Source organism: Tinamus guttatus, unplaced genomic scaffold (genome assembly GCF_059628265.1).
Source record: "Tinamus guttatus ecotype Peru unplaced genomic scaffold, ASM5962826v1 Tinamus_guttatus_pri_ptg000202l, whole genome shotgun sequence".
NCBI classification, from domain to species: Eukaryota; Metazoa; Chordata; class Aves; order Tinamiformes; family Tinamidae; genus Tinamus; species Tinamus guttatus.
This window is the reverse complement of record NW_028288736.1, coordinates 4,077,224-4,097,339: the sequence shown is the minus strand read 5'-3', so window position 1 is coordinate 4,097,339 and position 20,116 is coordinate 4,077,224. Positions and strand designations below refer to the sequence as shown.

General features: G+C 35.6%; 1 protein-coding gene across 1 annotated transcript in view; it reads right to left on the bottom strand.

The window, feature by feature from the left end:
* The window catches only part of CENPE (centromere protein E), a 30,985-nt gene that overhangs the window by 3,521 nt on the left and 7,348 nt on the right, over positions 1-20,116 (bottom strand). Inside the window, exons 13-39 of the mRNA XM_088524039.1 lie at positions 19,369-19,527; positions 18,769-18,910; positions 17,794-17,891; positions 17,450-17,506; positions 17,185-17,352; positions 15,977-16,051; positions 15,604-15,726; positions 15,094-15,228; positions 14,445-14,622; positions 13,860-14,014; positions 13,008-13,322; positions 11,861-12,172; positions 11,515-11,673; positions 10,375-10,584; positions 9,533-9,805; positions 9,293-9,451; positions 8,232-8,453; positions 7,476-7,638; positions 7,129-7,346; positions 6,401-6,538; positions 5,561-5,761; positions 5,331-5,477; positions 3,548-3,760; positions 3,176-3,385; positions 2,484-2,693; positions 1,086-1,307; positions 126-329 (exon numbers count right to left, since the gene is read on the bottom strand). Coding sequence (XP_088380165.1) covers positions 126-329; positions 1,086-1,307; positions 2,484-2,693; positions 3,176-3,385; positions 3,548-3,760; positions 5,331-5,477; positions 5,561-5,761; positions 6,401-6,538; positions 7,129-7,346; positions 7,476-7,638; positions 8,232-8,453; positions 9,293-9,451; positions 9,533-9,805; positions 10,375-10,584; positions 11,515-11,673; positions 11,861-12,172; positions 13,008-13,322; positions 13,860-14,014; positions 14,445-14,622; positions 15,094-15,228; positions 15,604-15,726; positions 15,977-16,051; positions 17,185-17,352; positions 17,450-17,506; positions 17,794-17,891; positions 18,769-18,910; positions 19,369-19,527 — 4,866 coding nt within the window. The remainder of the gene's footprint in view (positions 1-125; positions 330-1,085; positions 1,308-2,483; positions 2,694-3,175; positions 3,386-3,547; positions 3,761-5,330; positions 5,478-5,560; positions 5,762-6,400; positions 6,539-7,128; positions 7,347-7,475; positions 7,639-8,231; positions 8,454-9,292; positions 9,452-9,532; positions 9,806-10,374; positions 10,585-11,514; positions 11,674-11,860; positions 12,173-13,007; positions 13,323-13,859; positions 14,015-14,444; positions 14,623-15,093; positions 15,229-15,603; positions 15,727-15,976; positions 16,052-17,184; positions 17,353-17,449; positions 17,507-17,793; positions 17,892-18,768; positions 18,911-19,368; positions 19,528-20,116) is intronic.

Genomic DNA, 20,116 nt, shown 5'->3' with positions numbered 1-20,116 from the left:
CCAATACCATTGTACAGCACGATAACTAGCTCACAATTGCTACATCTCTTCTATAGCCTTTTTCCTCAGGCATGCTCCATCCTGGACAAATAGAGAATATAAGCAGACAAGTATTTTACTCATACCTGGAGACTCTGATTCTCTGTTAAGGCATTTCTGAGACGCTTCTCAGTCTCATTTAGTATGGTCTGAAGTTGAGTGAGCTCACTTGTAGCCGTTTTCCTTCTTATCTGTTCTTGCAACTTGTTTATCCTGTCATCCTTCTCTTGGAGATTTTTTCCTGCTTCATTTATTACATTTTCCAGCTTTTGGATTTTTAGTTCCATAGCCTTTAGAAAAATATCAGTTTTAAGAGATTATGCCAACAGTTATATAGTATACAGTATTTTAGAAAACAAGCAAACAAAAACAAAAAACAAAGAACTAGCCACACACCAACACTTACTACGACTCTAATGTTGTCCACCTGACTTGGACATTCACTGAGTTTCCTTTATTTATTTTTAAACATACACTGTTTAAAGGAGACTTTTAAGAAAATGGTATAGGAAAAAGTTGGTTATATCATTGCCAACTAAAATTCAGATTTAACTATCCCTAATCAATCCCGCCCCTTCCCTCTAAAAGGGAGGGGGTGGTATCTGATTCCTAGAATTGTAGGGTTAAACAGAAAGGTGGGGTGGCAGGAAGGAAAATAAACAAACAAACCGTCCCCGCCTCCACAACACCCCTCCGCACACATCCCAAACAACTTTCCCCAGTTTCCAGTCCGATACAGCAAATACCACATAAAAGGAAGAAATGTCTGTTAGAATTAATGCTTCAAAAACAACTGGGAATATTTTATGCTGTCTTCTAGACTGACATTTGTAGATAGAACAGTCAATTTAAAGAACTCGTGCTACAGACATTAGAGCTTGAAATCCTACTTTGAGTATAAGAAGCTACAAGAACAAGAACACTCTGGGTGCAGCTGTGTGGCACAGACTTAGAGTTACCATCAATCCTAATTTATTTTCTCAAATGTAAGCACCCTTACTTGGAAATGAAGCATCAGAAAGATTTTCTTTAGAAACAATTTTCACCTTTATATCTTGTTCTGTAGCCTTCAATTTGTTATGAAGTCTGTAGTTTTCCTCTTCTAAGACCAGACTGGCAGAGGCACCAGGTGCCAGTTGTTCTTTAGTATCGTTCAGTTCCTGAAGCAATTTTTTTGTTTTCTCTTTTCTTAGTTTACATTCAGCATCAGCTCTTTTACAATAATCGGCAGATCTAGCATCCAGTTCTGAAGAAAGCTGAAGGAGTACCTGAAATTAAGTAATACCACATAACTAATTTTGAACTATTTTTTGAACCAGCTAGAAATAAGTAGTAAATTGGCTTGTATTAACATCATACTCTTCTCTCAAAAGCACAATTGAAAGTGCTTATAAACAAAAATCAGATCAATAGAAGAAAATGAAAGCTACATTTCATTTCCAAAGAGGTGTTTTTTTTTTTTGTTTGTTTGTTTGTTTTTTGGGGGGGGGTGCAGAGAATGGGGTGGGGAGGTATAAGGCAGAAAATGCACATCAGACTTGCCAGTCTCAATGAAATAATTCAAATTCTAACATTGCAGAAATAAAGCAACTACAGCAGAGAGACTTCTTGAACGCAAGTACCATAAAGAGAATATAATTGCTTAGAAAAGCTTAGTAGAATATATGAATTGACCACAATAACTGAAATAAGAAACAACACACATGAAACTATTTAGTAACAGGTTTCCCTCCCCATAACCTTTACTTTGGCAGAGTTTGATAAAAGGTATATTAAATTGTATGAAGTTATCATCAAAATGCACTTTCATAATAGACTTATCTGGTCTTTTTCTTTCGCCAGGAAAAAAAAGAAAGTGGTAGCAGGGCAAGAAGATGGCAAGAAGGTACTGAGGTAGAACCACCTCTAGAACAACTTATTTTTTGTAAGTTGAAGAGGGGAAAGAACACTATCAAACTTTGCAGAAGCTTAACTATTTTTTAGTTGGCTTGAAGAGAATAGACAGCCTTGTTTGCATAAAACCTTAAGATAAAGAAGTGATTGTATCAGACTGCAAAGCTGTATAGACAAAACTATACGAAAATTTGCAATGCAGTTTTCAGAACTGGTTCTATGAAAAGACGAACACACACACACCAAAAAATACCATACACAAGTCCATCAGTTGTTTTCCAGAAAGCCATTTAAAAGAATTTCCAAGTTTGAACGTATCGGGGTGGGGGGGAGGGAGGGGGGAGGGAGCGAGAAGAAGCCTTTAAAACTTTCTAAATTTTTCTTTCTTTTACAGTTAAGTACAAAAGATAGTGTTGGTAATACTTAAAGAATGAACTTTAAAAGTTTCTTTTTTTTTTTTTTTTTTTTTTTAAATGTAAACTAGAGAGTGGAGATATTTAGACAGCTTACACAAAGTACTTTTCTGATGTTGGAAGTGATCAGCTTTTTACCTTTACTTTAGGAGTCCAGAAATTAATGAATTGTAAAAGCTTTTCATTGTCTTTCTTTAACCCATCTTTAAGTTTCTCTGCATCATGGTGAGCTCCTGAAAAGGCTTCCCAAAATTGCATCATTTCTTTTCTAGCACTTTCTTCATGCTGTAACTCTGCCTCTATGCAGAGGAGTTCACTTTCCATTTCTGATACATCTTTAAGAACATCCTTTATAAAAAAAGAAATAGTAGTTTGAAAATGAAGCAAGGGGTCAAGTTTAAAGTATTCCTTTTGTAAATAAGAACACACCTAAGTACACATTTCAGCTTTCAATAGTTAAGCAGGGATGTATGGTAGGGGGTACAGATGGAAATATCTCAATAAAAGATGTCATATTTTAAGAGACATTTTAATATCAGGCGATATTTTATGTAGTAAATTATCAGTCTCATTATTTTATAATCATAATTTCACGATGAGTCACTTCATAAAAACACAGCCTTCGCTTATACCAAGTTACTATCACAAATAGAAATATGAAGTTAGTGGTTCCTCCCCTTCTCGGTGAGCTTTGAGCAGATAAAAGCAATGCTCATTGGACTAGCACATCCATACTACCCTGAGCCCTGCAATATGCAGATCTACAGATCTGCTTTTATCCGGAGTCTGTTACAAATCTGCTTTTATCTGGAGTTTGTAACAAATGCTACCTCTGCATCCAAGCGCAAATCCTGGGGCAATTCAGGGACGTTTAAGTCTTGAGAAGATATTTCTTGATGGTTCGACCGAGACTTCTTGAGACACTGAATTTGAGTTTGAAGCTCATCTTGCTTTCTCTTTTCCTCAAGCAATTCCATTTCATACTTGTTAACATTGGTATGATAGTCTCCCTTCTTCGAGCAAACTCGACCAAAAAGAAACTGTTTTAAGAGCACAGATTACATCAGAATGCTTCAAAGGGAGGAACGCATTTTACCAAATTATGCTAGAACACAGAGTACCCTAACCTTAAGAGCTTAATAAGCAAAAATTTAAGGCAAAAGAATATAAGGCTATCTACACATTCAACAAGAAGTTGGTACCTTCAATTTGTTTAGTAAACTCTGCAGATGACCATTTATTTTCTCATTTTCAGTCTGAAGCCTCTTGACTTGCTTAGTCTGCTCCGATGGAAGCTGAGTCAGTATCCCAGCTATCAGTACTTTCAGACTATTTAGTTCATTCTTTAGATTACAAGACAATGTAGAGAGACATTCATATCTCTTCCCCATGGCTGGAAATTTCTCAAGAAGCTCCTAAGTTCAAGATAAACAAAGTCAATCACAATAAAGAAGAGAAATGAAGAGATTAGCTTTTATCAGAAACTTGCAACAAAGCATCAGATTCCAGAACAACTCCTAGAGCACATATCCGTTTTATAACAGAAGAACTATAAGACTTAAAATTTCAGCTCAGTGCTCCAAGGAAAGAAAAAGATCATGTTTTGTTTGGGGCTTCATTGTGCATTCACCTGCAGGCAGGGTGTTTCTAACGCTCTGCACCTTCTCTTCTTTTGAATGATAAAGGTTTGTCACATCTTAACCAGAAAAGCTCTCCACACCTTCCATAAAGGCAGGTGTGACCAGGCAGTGAGCAGGCTGAGAAATGCAACAGGCATGAAGGTCCTCAGTAAACTGTAGTATTGTTTATTGGAAGCAACATGACACATTTCAGAGCAAGAAAGTCAGCCTCCATTCATTAGCCAGCCCTGCCTCCATCTTTGGTTGTTAGTGAGAAGAAATACGATTCAGCTGTTCCTCTACATTCATAAAACAAGGGGAGCTGACATAGTAACTGCCTGCCATCCATAACACAAGATACCTAAGCAAATGGCACAAGAAACATTGCAGCTGGTAGAACTAGCTTACTTATGACTTTTTTTTTCTTAGTTTGTGCCTCATTGTGATAAACATGCCCTGGGGCACCAAAAGAAGAGGTAATATTCATGCAGTAATCCAGCCTATTTTCAATATCCGTAAGAGCAGATAGTCTTTTGAGTACTAATGCAATAGTGACATCAGTAACATTCTGCAGAAGAAACTTCTACAAGTTAGCAATTAATACCTTTCCTATACACAGGGGGATCTTTTATTGCATGCATATAGTAGCAATCAGTTTGAAAACTCTCCATTATGACTCAGAAAGCAACACTGCAATTGAGGGTCCTAAATGATGGTATTTTCATGCCTCTCTCCACTGCTGATACAGTGCAACCAGGACAAATGAAGATAAAGCTACAAAACAGTTTCAGCTTCCCCCCCCCGCCTTAATTTTTGGTGTCAATTGAACAATCTGTTAGGCTTTACTAGCAGGTATTAAGTGGTCTCTGATTCTGCTACATATTTCTGAGTTGTAGTAGAATGGCAAGATTTATGTTATTTCATACATTTCCCTAAATCTTGGTTTATATTCTTGCATGCAAGTGGTACTTGCATCCATAGCGGGGTGTACTCAGGACCGCTAATTAGCACTCTGAGAAATTACAGAACTTCTCTATTTAGAGAAGAGGGGGTGCTACTTAAAAAAAATTAGTGAGGAGGAAACAATTTTGTGATTATGCAAAAACACAGTGGTAAGGCACTTGTACATCAGCTGTCGTTTTCAGCTGGACAATAACACAATCAAGTGAGATGCCTAAAGGCAGAACTACAATTCAAGGTCTCAGAACAGGATGCACATGCATTGAACAGTAACACCACACCAATCCAGCCCATGACTTGCAGCACTACAGCAAGACGTAGTAGTAGTTTTATAAGCAGAAGCAAGCTTTATGCTCCAGATAAAAGGCTTAACATGAATGCTTACATAATCAGATAAGTAATTTACCTTAATTTTCATTTTTTTTTCCTCCAGGCTGCCATCACATATCTCTTCTGCATTATCAAAGGTGTTCACTTGAACTGATAGGTCATGCAGGTTTTTTTGTTTCAATTGGTTCAGAGCACAGTCTAGTTTGGCATTTGTTTCTATGACCTAAAATAAACATAAACATTTAAATAACACTCAAGAAAGTAAAATGTCATTAATAAGTTAAGTATGTAACCTGCAACACCAACCATCTCGGAATTTTTTTGCAATTCTATCTTGAGCTGGTCCCGCTCAGACTTGACTTCCTGAAGAAGTTTCTGTAGCTCATCTTTTTCTTTATTGATTAATGAGATCTCTTCTTGAAGCTGGAAATCATGATGAGTTCTTTCAGCCAATAACTTGTCTTTTTCACATGATACAGTATTTAGTGTCTCAGTTAACTGCTGGATCTATATTTAAAGGAGGAAAAAAAAAGAAGAATTCTTAAAGGTTTTAATTACTTGCAAGAAGAAATTAAACAAAAACAACAACAAAAAAGGAATAAAAGGAACAGCATTACTCGTGAAGAGCTCTACTTCAGTCAGTTTTGGTCTTTACTAAAGCAAGAATAAAAGAACAAAAGAGTAGTCATCCCATGACCAAATAAGCTTAGCATGTCCAAAATAAAGATGAAAAGTGCCAATAAACTGATTGGGGAAGAATCAACCACAGCATGCTTAGAACAAAATAGTTAGAAAACATCCAAAACATGAAAACTTCCAAGTCCATTTCGGTTCATATTGTTAACAGTGCACCTTTTAAAGCACATACGAAGTTCCTGTTTACTAAGCTTACAGGTATATGTCTATTCTAACAGAACAGATAACCCAGGTACTTATCAAATTAAGACAAGTTAGTGATACTTAGAAATAGCAGAGAGAGTTGTGCATAAGTCTTTATCCATGTTTCTGCTCGTTATAGCACCTATAAAAGCAATGCTCTGAGATTTAAGTAATAGTATTTGTCTTGAGCAGGCATTTAGTACAAGCATAAGACATCATAAAGAAATGCAGAATAGGAAGTATTAAAAAAGCAAAAATAAAGCAAACCTTGTTTGTTAGGCTGTCCTCTAGAATTTCTGAGCGCCTCTGAACCTTAAACAGTTGTTCTTCTCTTTCTTCAGCTTTGCTTTTCTCATTGTTGAGTAGTTCTTGTTGTTGTTTCAATTCCTTTTCAGTTTCAAGGATCTAGAGTAAAAAGGCAGTGTAAATGAAATAAAGTTAGGTTTACAGCCTGGCTGAGAACTTAATTTGCACAAACCTGGCTGCTCTATTTCTGGGAAATCAAAAAATGAAAATATCAAAGCTACAGATGGTCAAAATGATTATCAAATTCCTAAGTAGGCGCTACTACGCAATGGACACTACCTGAGCATTTTATTAAGTAGTCATTAAACTAAGATACCTGTTAAGAGATGCCCTGTAGAGAAGACAAAGAATGCCTAGAGAGCTCATCTCTTTTAGTTTCAGCTTTGGAGCTGAGCTGCAAAACATAATACTTCATCAAGTTCCTAAGAAAATACCTGTAGTGTTTTGGTAGTCAAACCTGTGTGGTCTCCTGTTCCTCATAAAACAAAACCCAAATAAAATATCTGCCGATAAGACCTATGAAAGATTAAGTTATGCTAAGTATTGTCTTTGGAACTACAGAAAGCGTGTTAATATTCTTCAAACAATTAGTGTTATATAATGAGAAAGATACAAATACAAAGAGCTTCAAGAATTAACCACCTTCTCCCTCATAGTCAGCACAGCGATTTCATTAAATATTAAAGCACCTTCTCAATACTCTCATGTAGGTTGACCTCCAGTTTGTCCTTTTCTGTCCGAATACCTTCCAGCATTTGCTGGAGCTTGTCTCTCTCCTGTGCTAAGATGCAACTCTGCTTCTCCAGCTCTTGAAATTTACTACTGTCACTCTCAGTCTTTTGTTGCACTTCATCCAGGAGCTGGTGTTTTTCCTTAGTTACCAAGTTTAATTCTTGATTCAACTTATCTACCTATATAAAAAGGACAAAGTTATCAAGAATTCCTCTTCATTCAGAAGAAATGACATCATCTATTTGAACAGCAGAACAGTGCATCACAGGTTACTTTAGTTCTTAGGGTTATTGTTTCATTGTACTTGCCTTTTTTTTCAGCTCATCTATTTCTTCTGTTAGCTTTTTCTCAGTGTTCTGCAGTTTCTCTTCTCCTTCTGCTAGCATCATCTTCTGGAGATCAGTTTGCTCTTTCTGGTGTCTTAGTTCTTCCTGTAGATTCTCCATTTCTGCCTGAGTTTGTATGGACTGCAGAGAAGTGTTACATGGATGATTAATAATTATAACTCTTGATAAGTAAAACTCAGTCATAATGATTAATATCATTTTAAGGAGTATTATATAAAGCAAAGACATTTAAATTTCTGGGAGGGAATTCTCAGCAGGATAATAATTCTATCCCTTGAAAGCAATTTCTTCTTGTTACTTCCATCTAAGCTCAAAACCTCCAAAGGGGATATTGTCTTTAAAAATTTTAGTCTTAACCATAGCACAACCCATCTTCTTACTGGCTTAGCTTTCTCCTTGTCAGCTCACTGAGGATTGAATAGACTTCAGCCTTTAGATATTAACCAACCTACATTACCAATACCCTTCAGGTGCTAAGTGTAAAGCCACTGTAGAAGAAAGTGAAACTTGGGGAGCATTTGTCAGGTAGGTGGCAGACAACCACCTTAACCCAGAGCAGCAGAGAGGGAAATCAAATATTCCAAAACCCTAAGCCAGCTAAAACAGGGAAGAGGAAGATACTGAAGGACAGAGAGCTTCGTGAGTGAAATACAGACATTCAGAGCAGTGTAACCCAGCTTTAATGCATGAGCATTTGAGAGGTTTGCGCTTACTTTCTCTTTGCTTTTGTGAAAATTGGCCTCCAACTGATCTCTTTCTACTTTCAGGTTTTCTACAATTTGCTGTAGTTGATCTCTCTCTTGATTGAGAGAAGTAATTTTGTCGAGTTGCTCAGAAATACACTCCTTCATTGTTTGTTCACTTTGCTCTTTTTCTGACAGTAGCTTGCCATATTCAGAAGAGGCACGAGACAGGTTTTCAGTTACTTCTGTGAGCTGAAAGAACAAATAAGGATGAGTATTAATACTGCAAATGATCTATAGCAAGGGTAGAAGTAGTTTCCTAATTATGGGGACAAAGAAAAATAATAAATTAGAATGTTATCATTTTCTCCTAATTAAGGTTGATTCAACAAATCTTTATTGGATATTTCACAAGCATGCCTATACCTATGGATTTCATCATTATACTAACAGGAAACATGTCCATTCATTTACTGTTATAAGCCAAGAAAGTAACAAGTTGATTAAGCTTAACCAAATTCCAATGCTTCTGCATCATTGGTATACCCATTCATTTATGTAAAAATCCACAAATCATTCTAAACTGATCAAGAAAAAAAAGAAATAACAGCTAGGCAGATAGGCTTAATTCTTCTAAGTATTAGTGTTCTAAAGGCCTCAATAATAAAGTCACAGATAATTTTTAGTGTGGCAAACTAAAGAGCAAGCCAAACTGGCTTTTAGTATCTAGAATATTTTCAGAGTTACACAGCTGAAAGACAAATCGGAATAAAAGCAAAGTGTTTTAAGAGTTAAGACTTGGAAAATATATTGAGGCAGTGATTTCAATATTTCAACCTTCGGCACTGAGGCATATTTAGTTATGAACAAAGCTTGTAGCTTGCAATTATGATTCAAACTGCAGTTTGGTCATGTTTTCACAGCCTTTTTATTTTTATGGCATCCTTCTGGAAGCACTCCAATTAAGAGGAGAAAAGCCTTTAAGATACAGGGGTTCAGTGAATATGTAGTAGTGTAAGCTGAAATCCGCCCAGGGCATGCATTGACAATTGTGTCAGAATTGTTTTGCTTGAAATAAAACAAGATCCAACCTGCTGTTTCAGTTCATCAGTTGCTTTCCTCGATGCTTCTTGCACTACTAGGAATTGACTTTCTTTCTCTGAAATGCTTCCTTTCAGCTCTGCAATTGTCTCCTGATATTCCTTGAGAGAGTTATGAGCACATCTCAACTCTTCCTGCATCTCTGAATTCTTTGGACACAAAACAGCATCTTTTAGAAGACTTCTGACCCGCCCCCCCCCGCCCCCTTCTCCTCTCTCTCTTTTTCTTACCAAGTTAATTTTCTCCTGTACGGTTTCCGTGAGCTGGTCTCTCTCCTTTTGGAGATTATCCAGTTGAACTTTGAGATCATCATCTCCATCTGTCAGAGTACTCACTTCCTGACAGTTATGTAGTTTTGGAATAAAGTCTATCCTCCCCATCTTCTCAGATTCCCTTTGACATTCACTGGTTTTCATTTCTTCCATTTCACATAACTTGCTGCGTGCCTGGATCAGTTCTTCTCTCAAGCGTGATAATTCTTGCTCAATAGTTTTTTCCCGATGCTAGGAAATTATTTTAGACAAAAATAGTAACCAACATATCTGGGGAGACCTTTTAAATAGATTATGTAAGATTATGTTTTAAGGAGACTTGCATTGTTATTCAGAGTAACAAGATCCACCTAAATCTAACATGTTCTTAAGTTTCTTGAACAATAAGACGTAAAAGCAAAACTCAGAGGGATGGTTTCTTATATCAGTTAACAGAAATGACACTCTGGCCCCAGTTTAAGCCTTGGGGCTAAATACAAAACACAAACAGCCCCAAGCAGCATCTCCCTAAGCAGCAAATGGAAATTGGCTGTAGATCCACTAACATGCTTTAATATATATATATGCACATATATATGTATATGAATTATGTGCCGTGAAAATCAGATCTCTCACAGTTTCCTTTAACTATTGTGTTAAGGGAACATTTCTCTTAACACATATGCTACTATTAGTTGTCCTTGTACAACTACTTAAATTTAGTTATTTAACAGTTGTGCCAGCTAGTTTTGCAGTTTTCATTCTTCAGGTCAAAGATGAAATAAGTATCTCTTCCATTACAGACTTAGTATAATATTTACCAAAGCATCCTCCTCATACTCTTTCTGTTTCATATGTAGGCTGTCCAGTTCATTCTGCAAGGAATTGTTTTCTTGCATAAGCAAAGAGATTTGTTCCTTTAGCACCTGAAGTTGATCACTTGCTTTGTTTTTAGCTCTTTCCAATTTTCCTTCCACAAACTGGTCTTGCTCTGATGTGATGGTTTTTATTTCTTCAGTCTTTTGTGATAACTATAAAGACAGGATATGAAAGAGTTACCATTTCCATCAACTCATAACCAAAATTAAACTGCAAAAGTTCCATCTGATTTATCCTACTTTCTTTTAAATAACATTCTCACATCTTCAGATTAAGAGATTCCTAAACAGTCTTTGGTTTACCATCCATCTTCCTTTAAACAAATACTTTGATATCTGGACAGCATTGCCGAAAAAACTGCTATCTGGAAAAACATTCCAACTTGTTCTCCTCTGATTAAGAAACCTACCTCTAGTTATTTTTATATACCTGCTTCAAAATACACATATACTAAAAAAAATCACTTTAACATAGTGGCTCTGGCAGCTGATATACTTGAAGGAAAAATACCATATCATGTGCAATTGTTTTGTCTTCAAGAGGAATTCCAACCACTGAAGCAATTGTGTAACATACAACATTCTGGACAGTCCTTGCAAACTGTTATACCCAAGCCCAGAGATATTTAATCTTTCTGTTTTATGATGGAAATTCCGCTGCCATTTACAACTCTATGTGCTAGACCTACCACTGAGAGAGTTCAAAATTATTAGCCTCATTGCCTTCCCTAGGCACACCTCACCTCTTCTTCCATTTTTTGCCCAAAGGCTATCACTCAAATTGTTAGCCACAAAACATAGTAGTTAAGCAGAGGTTCATCAGAGCATGTGCAACAGTTTACGGCTATACAGGAATGGTCAAAACACCAACTGCTTATAAACTTGGATCAGCCAGTACTTCTGGCTTGTCCGCTTTCTACTAAGATCTAGATCTAAGATCTAGAAAATTCCCCGGAGCTCTGAAAAGATGGCAAGGTGATCAGCTAGCAATATTTTCCCAGTATTACCAATGTTTGCTGTCCCTTTTAAAGGATTTCAAGAAACTGAAAAACAGGACTGCTTTGCAAATTTGTAATTTCTTACCTGTATTTCAAGTTCATTAACAGTTTTCCTTAGCATCTCATCAATGTTCAGAATTTCAGATTCTTTCTCAGAAATATTTTTCTCTAGTTTCTTAATCATGTCCTGGGATTTCTTGAGAGAATTCTGTGTATTTCTCAGTTCTTCATGTGCCAGAATATTCTTCAGAACAACAACGCAACACAGAAAAAAAAAAAAAGCACCATATTACCAGGTTTCACCGTTTTAGTAAGCAATCTTTGAGATAAAAAGAACACTTCCCTCTAACATTTCAGTATGATTTACAAGCATTCTTGTAATACTTCCCCCTTAACATGTATGGTCCATTTTGGCAAGGTAAAATTCCTACCGTTGAAACAGTCTCCTTTATATCTTCTTTGAGTTGATCTGTCTCTGCTTGGAGGATCTCTACTTCTTGCTTTAGGGAATCCCTCTCCTGGGCAAGACTCTCTACTTCTTCCTGACATTTACTGAGCTGCTGAAGTACTGCCTGAATCTCTGAATCCTTGGCTTCCAATCTAGACTCTGTAATCTTTCTTTGCTCTTTCAGTTGCTCCATTTCATTTAACCTCTGCTGAGTCTGAATAAGATCTTCTTTTACTTGGTCAAGCTCCTTGAGCTCTGCTCTCTTTTCTTCTAATTCTTTCATTTTCCTGGAAAGCTTCAATTTCAAAAGGAAAAAGCAAAAAAGCTTTCATTATGATATTGGAAGACTTGATACACAGCTGTTCTCACAAAAATCTTCTATTTGCTTAGAGGGTTCAAAAGTGTGTTAGCTTTCAACAACACACAGCAATTTCATCTCCCTCCTCCCCTCTGCCTTGAAGTCTCCATTTATATTTTTGCCCACAAGTTAACCATGTCCATGGAAGCTTTTGAATTTTTTCATTCAGTAGCAGAAGACTTCATAAGACATGTAACAGTGCTCATGAAACAGCAGTTTAGTTTAGAAAATGTCTAAAACCTATTGCTGGAGTACGATAGCCACACCACTGCTAAATGGCTTGTCAAAAATATAGGCATTTGTAGTTCTCTTTTCCTTAACGCCTTCCCCCTGTCCTTTTTAATGGGCAATTTATACAGCAATCCTAATTTTTTGAAAGGTAGTCTGTTCTCTTAAAGACCTTAAAGAGAAATTCTGAACAGCTAGACTTCAGTTCTCCTATGAGAAACTGAAGTCATAAAGACAAGCTGAGTGTAGGCCAACAGCATATTTACTTGCATAATAAGGAGAAATTAAGCTTTGAAAATTGAGAATTAGGATGGATTATAGAAGAAGATATAATCTAGATTAACGTATAGACTGGTTTTGCCTTTGAAGAAAGACCATTAAATAGCATAATCCTATGACTTTATACTTCTGGCATAAATGAAATTGACTAATAGAGAAATCCTGCTGACCAAGTTATTTTTTTTTAATCATTTAAGCCCAAATGATCTTTCACTATGAAAGGATTGACTTTAAGCATATAAAGGAGGAAGATGACAAAACTGACCTCTAATTTCACATCATCCAAAGTTGTTTTAGACTCTTGTACTTCCTTAGATAGAAATTCTATTTGGAGCTTCATTTGTTCATTATCTTCTGATGCAGCCACATATTTTTGCTCCAGTTCTTCATGGAGTTGTTTAAGTGCTACATACTCCTGATCAGATTTTACATACTTGAGCTGTGCACCTGTTACATCTTCTTTTGATTTTTCAATTTCTTCAGCCATATGTTTGAATTCAACTTCCTTATCAGCTACTTCTAAAAGCAGCTTTTCTCTCTCCAGTTTCAATAAGCATAGCTCCTCAGATTTTTCAAGTAACTGCCAATAGAAGAGCAACATTAGCAGCATTTTCTAAGTCTAATAGAATTTAATCACAGCTGTACGACAATGTGTTTGTACATACAAAATGAGAAAACATTCAACAACTATTCTGTCAAAGCATATTGCTCCATGTCTAGTAGATAGTCCAAGAAAACAAACCAAGACAACTTCAAAGAGAAGAGACAAACCCCAAAGGATACAAAATCCTCAAGCCTTAGATGTTCAGAACATTTTAGATGTTCTGAGATATCTCCTTTTCATACCTTTGAGCCAATACTGAACTGATACTATTAATCAGACTGAGTTTTAAAGATTTTACAGATATGTCTAAATATTATCACGATCAAAGGACTAAATTTTTAACTTTTAAACAACAAGGTTTAATTATTTATTGGGGAAAAGAGTTACTGAGATTTCGGAACTTCTTTTGCTAAGCATTCACAATAAAATTTCCATAAAGCTTACTTGTCCTGGATAGCTTAAGACTCACACATCAGAAAATGCACAGAAAAATATCACAATAAGTTTGTTTACCTCCTTTTGTTGCAACTCAACTGTATTTGGCAAAGATTGCAACTCTGACAGCTCATTTACTTGTTTTTGTAGACGCGCATTCTCTTCTAGTGCTTTTTCTAGCTCTGTTCTTAAGTCACCTGCATTTTTTTCCAGCTCCACAAGAGAGCGCAAATCTAGAGAATAAGCAAATTTAGATTAATAAGAAAAGATAGAGAAGGAAAAGCAGATTTTAAATTAAGTAGATATATATATATATATATATATATAACAGAGTGCAACACAAGTCTAGAGTAGTATATTTTATAACAGTCAAAAATTAAAAGCCAAAACATGCATTCGAATTTGGTCATCACTTGATTGGTTGAAATGCAGCTGATTTTGGTTTCTACCTGTCAACTTTACTACCCTGGTATGAAATTAGAAATATTACATAAATAACCATTTTCCAAGTACTTTAAGTGGCACAGAAGGTTTGTGCCCATAGCACAAAAAAAGTAACATTTTACTTTTGAAAAGCCTCCAAATAGGTGAGAAAACAAGAGAGGAAGTCCTCCCTCTTTCCCAGCCCAAAAGAAAAGAAGTTCCAGCCCAAACTAACAGTACCTTTAGGAATTTTACCCTCCATCAGCGAGGTCAGCCTTGTGTTTTCTTGAAAGACAGACTGCAACTCTTTCTGCAAGTCAGCTTGCATTTTTTTGTAACTGGCTTTTCCTGCTTCTATTTGACTTTGATAGACTTGAACATCCTTTTGCATCTGCTGATATGTATCTTGGAGTTCATTCTTTAAGAAAAGATCAAATTTACATACGTAAGAATTTAACAGTTCATCAGTTGAGCACTGCTTCTATCATATTTCCTGATGCCACCTGAACTCTGGCCCTGAGAATTGTGACTTTTCCACATTTAAACAACTCCATTCCATTAGAATGCTGTAATGAAAAAGTACGTTTCAACTCATGACTATACCTGCTTCTCCCATTTTATCTTTACTGCTTTACATCTCTGAGAAAATAAACTCCACCTACTATCTTTCTTGCTCTCTTTTGCCCCTGATAAAGCCGGACGTAATTGTCTGTCCAGGAAAAAAAAAAAAAAAAAAAAAAAATTACTCAGAGCTTAAATCAGAGTTGCCTGCCCCAACTCCTCTGTCAAATCCAGTCAATACCGATTGCCCCCTTTCACTGGTCTGGGAGCAGTTGCCGCTTGGCAGTGTTTTATACACTTGTAAAAGCATTATTAGATAAGTTCTCACCATCTTCTCTTTCAGTTCAGAATTTTCAGTTCTGAGGAAGGCAGATTCTTTCTTTGCATCCAAAGTTATCATTTCACTATCAAGCAGTGATTTCTTCAGTTGCTCAATTTCCTCAATTAGTTTATCAGAATCTCTCTGGAAGAGATGGGCAAGTATTAATTCGTCTGCAAAAACATATCACAAGTAAGGCAAACACAATAATTGCAAAAAGGCTAAATGTAGAAAACACTCAAAAAAACTTGTAGGTTTACTTCATCTGAAACAAACAGTAAACTTTGAGAACTGAGATACAAGAGAACAATGTTTCCCATAGCTTTAGATACTGCTTTGTAGAATAAGCTTTCATAAGACAAGAGTGATTCAGTAATTTGACCAAATGCTTTGCACAATAGATTCCTACATATAAGATGGGGAAAGGTTAAATTTGGATTATAACAAGGTTGTATTTCAAATAATCCCCACCTTCCCCTACCCAAACTTTAAAGTCAGAAACTCAGAAAACAAGTCTACCACTGAAAAAGATGCATCCTTTTTTTCCACTTCTGCTTTCTGCAGTTCTTCCACACGATTCTGTAACATCTTTATTTTATTCTCTTTCTCTTTCAGCTGTTCTAATTTAGATGTTATTTCTCCCTAAAAGGCAAAAAAGAAAAATACATGCATCTACTTCGGCTTTATAATTAAGAATCTAACAAGTGTGCTTTTTACAGATCAACCTTACTCAGTTCAGACATACCCTCATCACCTATGGGGCTAGCAAGACTAACCAGAATCAAATGAAATCTAGATTTTCTATTGCAGATGGAATACAGCAAGACAGACATACCAGGCATTACATTTAACATCCAATCTTACAGCATGTACATCCACAAGACAAGCTCACCTCAAGTTCCTCATTGTACACTTCAGCACGTGAAACTATATTCTTTAAGTTGGTAATTTCATGCATTAGCTGTATCTGTGGAGCAATTGAAGCAAAATTGCAGATGATGTTAGAAAGCACCCACACCAATAAATTTTAGTTGCCATCACCAGGAACGTGGGCAAGAACTACCTTATACTTCCCTATATATTAGTTGGCAGGCTAAACATACAAGCGTACACCTAATTAGCTACAAAGCAAGCTGCTATATTCTCTGGAATAGAGCACGAGATACAAAGCTCTTTCAGTTTCTCAGTAATTAGAAAGGATTCAGGTACACTTTGGTTGGCAATAGCTCCAGAAGCAAGAGCAACGTGGTCAAAGCAGTTCATGCAGAAATCAAAGATATGAAACATAAAGCTCTAGTCATGTTAAGTAATTCTTTTAATGACTATGCAACCTTTTTGTTAACTAGACTATATCAAAAAGAGTGAAGAGGTGTCAAAACTGGGGTGAAATATGCAAGCTGCAAACACATTTGATGGCACCCTCTGAAAGGATTCAGAAGGGAAATACTGAAGAGAAAAGCACTTTTAAAAAACAAAGAGCCCTTTTCTTTTGGTCCTGGTTGTAAAAGCTTTATAGTAAGTACTCTTCTATGTATGTGTGGTTACACATATGCATATATCTGTATGTTTATAAGTAGAGGTGAGGAAGAAAAAAAAAGTAACTTTAAGACTGTTGCTCAAAATCATTTAGACTAACAGAGTTCACCCTTATATGTTTGTGGTGGTTGAAAGTGTTGGATTTCAACTAATTTAGTCAGCCATCTGCTACATGGGCAGCAACAGAAAGCTTGTTTTATCAAATGTCTTCAGGCATGCATCAAAGCAGGAATACCTGTAGTTCAGAAGGCAGTAATAGTAACGTTCTAAAGTAATAGTATCATTCTAAAGTAGCCTCTGTATTTGTCATTGGAGACAGAGAAGTGGTTCATAAACAACTAGAAGAATTTCTTAGGTATTGGCTTCAAATACATTTAAAAACTGAATAGACATCTAGAACTAGTTGTCTAACATAAGGAACCTCTACATAGAATAATAGGCTAAATTATAAAAAATTATGAATAAACTTTGTGCAAGATTCATAAAGCTTTCTACGAAACATGAAATAAAAGGTAACTTTGTTAAATTGCAACCCAAAAAAGAACAAAACAAACAGAAGCGAACCTCATGATCTTTTTGTGTTTGTTTTTCCAGTGCTTCAAATTCATCCATTTCTATTTTGTCCTTCAGTTTTTCCTTCAATTCATTTACTTCTGATTTTAGCTGTTCATTTTCCAACACTAGGTTATTAAAGTTGGCCTGGAGGGCATTCATCTCATTTAAAGCAATATCCTAAAAAATAATTAAAAAAAGTAAATAAGACAGTGACAAACCTTTCAAGTGGTTATTTGAACTTAGATCTTTTCTAGACAATACTAAGCAGACTTACCTTTTCTAGTGCCAACGCTTCACAGAGTTGTACAGATTCTTCAAAGTCTCTATGAGTCTAAAAAAAGAAATGCTTTTAGTTAGCTGATCTACAAGATCAGACAAATTTACTAAGTCTACATTTTTGGTTGTTTTAATAGTTAGTCATGCTTAAATATCAGGTCTCAATAGAGCATTTTCCACAAAACATCTGACAGCTTCAAAAAGATTACTAAGGAACTTTATTTCTAATTAGCTATAGCAGTTCTTAGAAGATAAAGAATATTGGTGTCTTAAAAGGCTGGCCTGCCAAGTCTGTCACAAACAGGTACCACACTGAACAGTCTAATGCAACTATGAAATTACCCAGTTCATATTTTGTCCAGCAGTCCATTCTTCTTCAGAAGTTTGATCAGGAACAGTTACCCACTGGTTATCATTTTCAAAATTCTCTGAAATTGTAGCTAAAAAAGGGTGAGAATTAAGTACACTCTGGTGGTAGACTTTAAAAAAGTATACTTTAAAGATCATTTCATCTCATCGCATTGAAAATAATCTCTCAATAACACAGCTGGAGCACACCAAGGAGGACTCGAGTCTCAAATGATCATCTCTTCTGAAGAGAAGAATCAAAGTCCAGCCTCTATCTTTATGGTAATCACTCTGGGTATCTTGATATAATCTTTCAGCTACAATTTTTATATTCTTGCAAAAATAGAGATTAGGGAAACAGCAGCAGCTTATAAACTTTGCCCTTTAACTCCTCTTTCTTGTATGTCTTAAATAATGAGCTATTAATAAGTTAAAATTCAAAGTTCTCTCAAAAAGAAAGTACAGGGACATTTGGTTAACTTGCCTTTTACTTACTTTTAACTGGATTTTATTTCTTATCAAAAATAATAATAAAAAAAGCTTAGAAAGTTATCCAGTGGTAACATGTTATAGATTATTTGACTTCGGCTAACTCATGCTTCCATTTTTTCAATTAAAATGAACCTTATTCTTAGAATAACAACTAGTAGCATTATTGTACTAAGAACTACCTCACTAACTTGCCTTATAGGAGAATTCTTTGTTGGCAGACAAATCCAGTTTCTCTACGAGCTAGAGGTAATACTTTCAAGACTGGCTACACATAGCAGAGTTTCATTACTGAACTTGACCTGTGTAGTATATGCAGTTTACTACATGTTACCAGCTGTATATGGTTTTCATATATTGGCAAATTCATTTATTTTTTGATTTAGATTCTCTTACAAGGAAATTAATGCTAATTTTGAAGTCTACATTTTAAGAAATATTTCACAGAGTTACCTTACTACTTATTCTGAGGATACTTACAGTCCTCCATGTCCGGTAATGCTGATAGAGACAATTTCATTTTTTTTTCAGTTGGTTTTAGCTTTTCAAAGTCTTCAAAATAGCTCACATTCTCCTGGTTTATTTTACCAGGAGCCCAGGTAACTCTTCTTCTTCTTTTGGCCTTATTCAAGAAGTTAACATTTACAAGAAGGTATGGTTTAAAAAAAAAAAAAAATATATATATATATATATATATATATATCATCAAAACTAAATAGGTAACCGATGTTGCAGCACAATTGCTGCTAATATTGGCATAGCATCAACTCTGCTGGTGCTTTTCTATCCATCTCCTCTTCGGAGGGTAACTAAAACATAACAGTTTGAAAACAAAATAGTCCATTCACTACAAAGCATCAATGAATTGATTCCTACTCGGGAGATATTCAAAATGACTTCTAAAAAGTATGGATAGCTTTCATGCACTTTTTTCCTGACAATAATAAATATTTGTTACGTCATACATATTGATAATGGAGAATAAGTTTATGTGCAACCCTATGCATTTGACGTCAACTTTGCTAAGTATTTCAGACTATTGTTCAGAGTTAACACAAGATAGAGAACAGGTGCCCTTACTTTAGCATTCTGATTTGAAGAAAATGAGGCAGAAGTCACTAGCATTTCAGTTAAGTTTCGTATCCTATCCTCTTGTACTTTTTGAAGAGAATTTTTTTCTTCCAACAGTTGTGCTAATTGATCTTTTTCCATTGCATGGATTTGAGTCTTTGAGGAAACCTATGATAAAAAGGCACATCACACTAGCAATTTTAGGAGTACAAACTACCACTGAAGAGAAACATGAACTTTTAAAACACCACACACACACACGTGCTTTAGTCTGGAAGAACTTTCTGTAAACTTCACCCTAACAAAGCAGCAGACATTTCTTCTACCAGTTTACCCGCAGACTTACTATATCCTCAACTTGCAAGAATTTAAGTGTAATAAACAAAAAACATTTGGAGCTTGCCTGACCATCTATTTGGTACTTTCCTGACCATCTATATTGTCTCAGAAGAGAGCAAACACAGGATCATATGTAGGTTTAAAACAGAATCAAGTTGTACCCTAAAGAAAGGATTAGCTTTTAACTAGTTTCTTATTAAGAAAGTTTATCCTCATTACTTCTTTTTTTATTCAAAAGCTGTATAAATTTAACCCTTCAGAACAGTATGTCCAGAATTGTGTATTTCCCTAGGCTTTATCTTTAACAAAATATATTCTTTAAAAGATTTGCAAGATGATTGTTCCTTAACACCATATATTTTTGGATAAATATATTAGATACTCCACTGCTAGAGATGGAGTGAGAGTTCTTACTGTC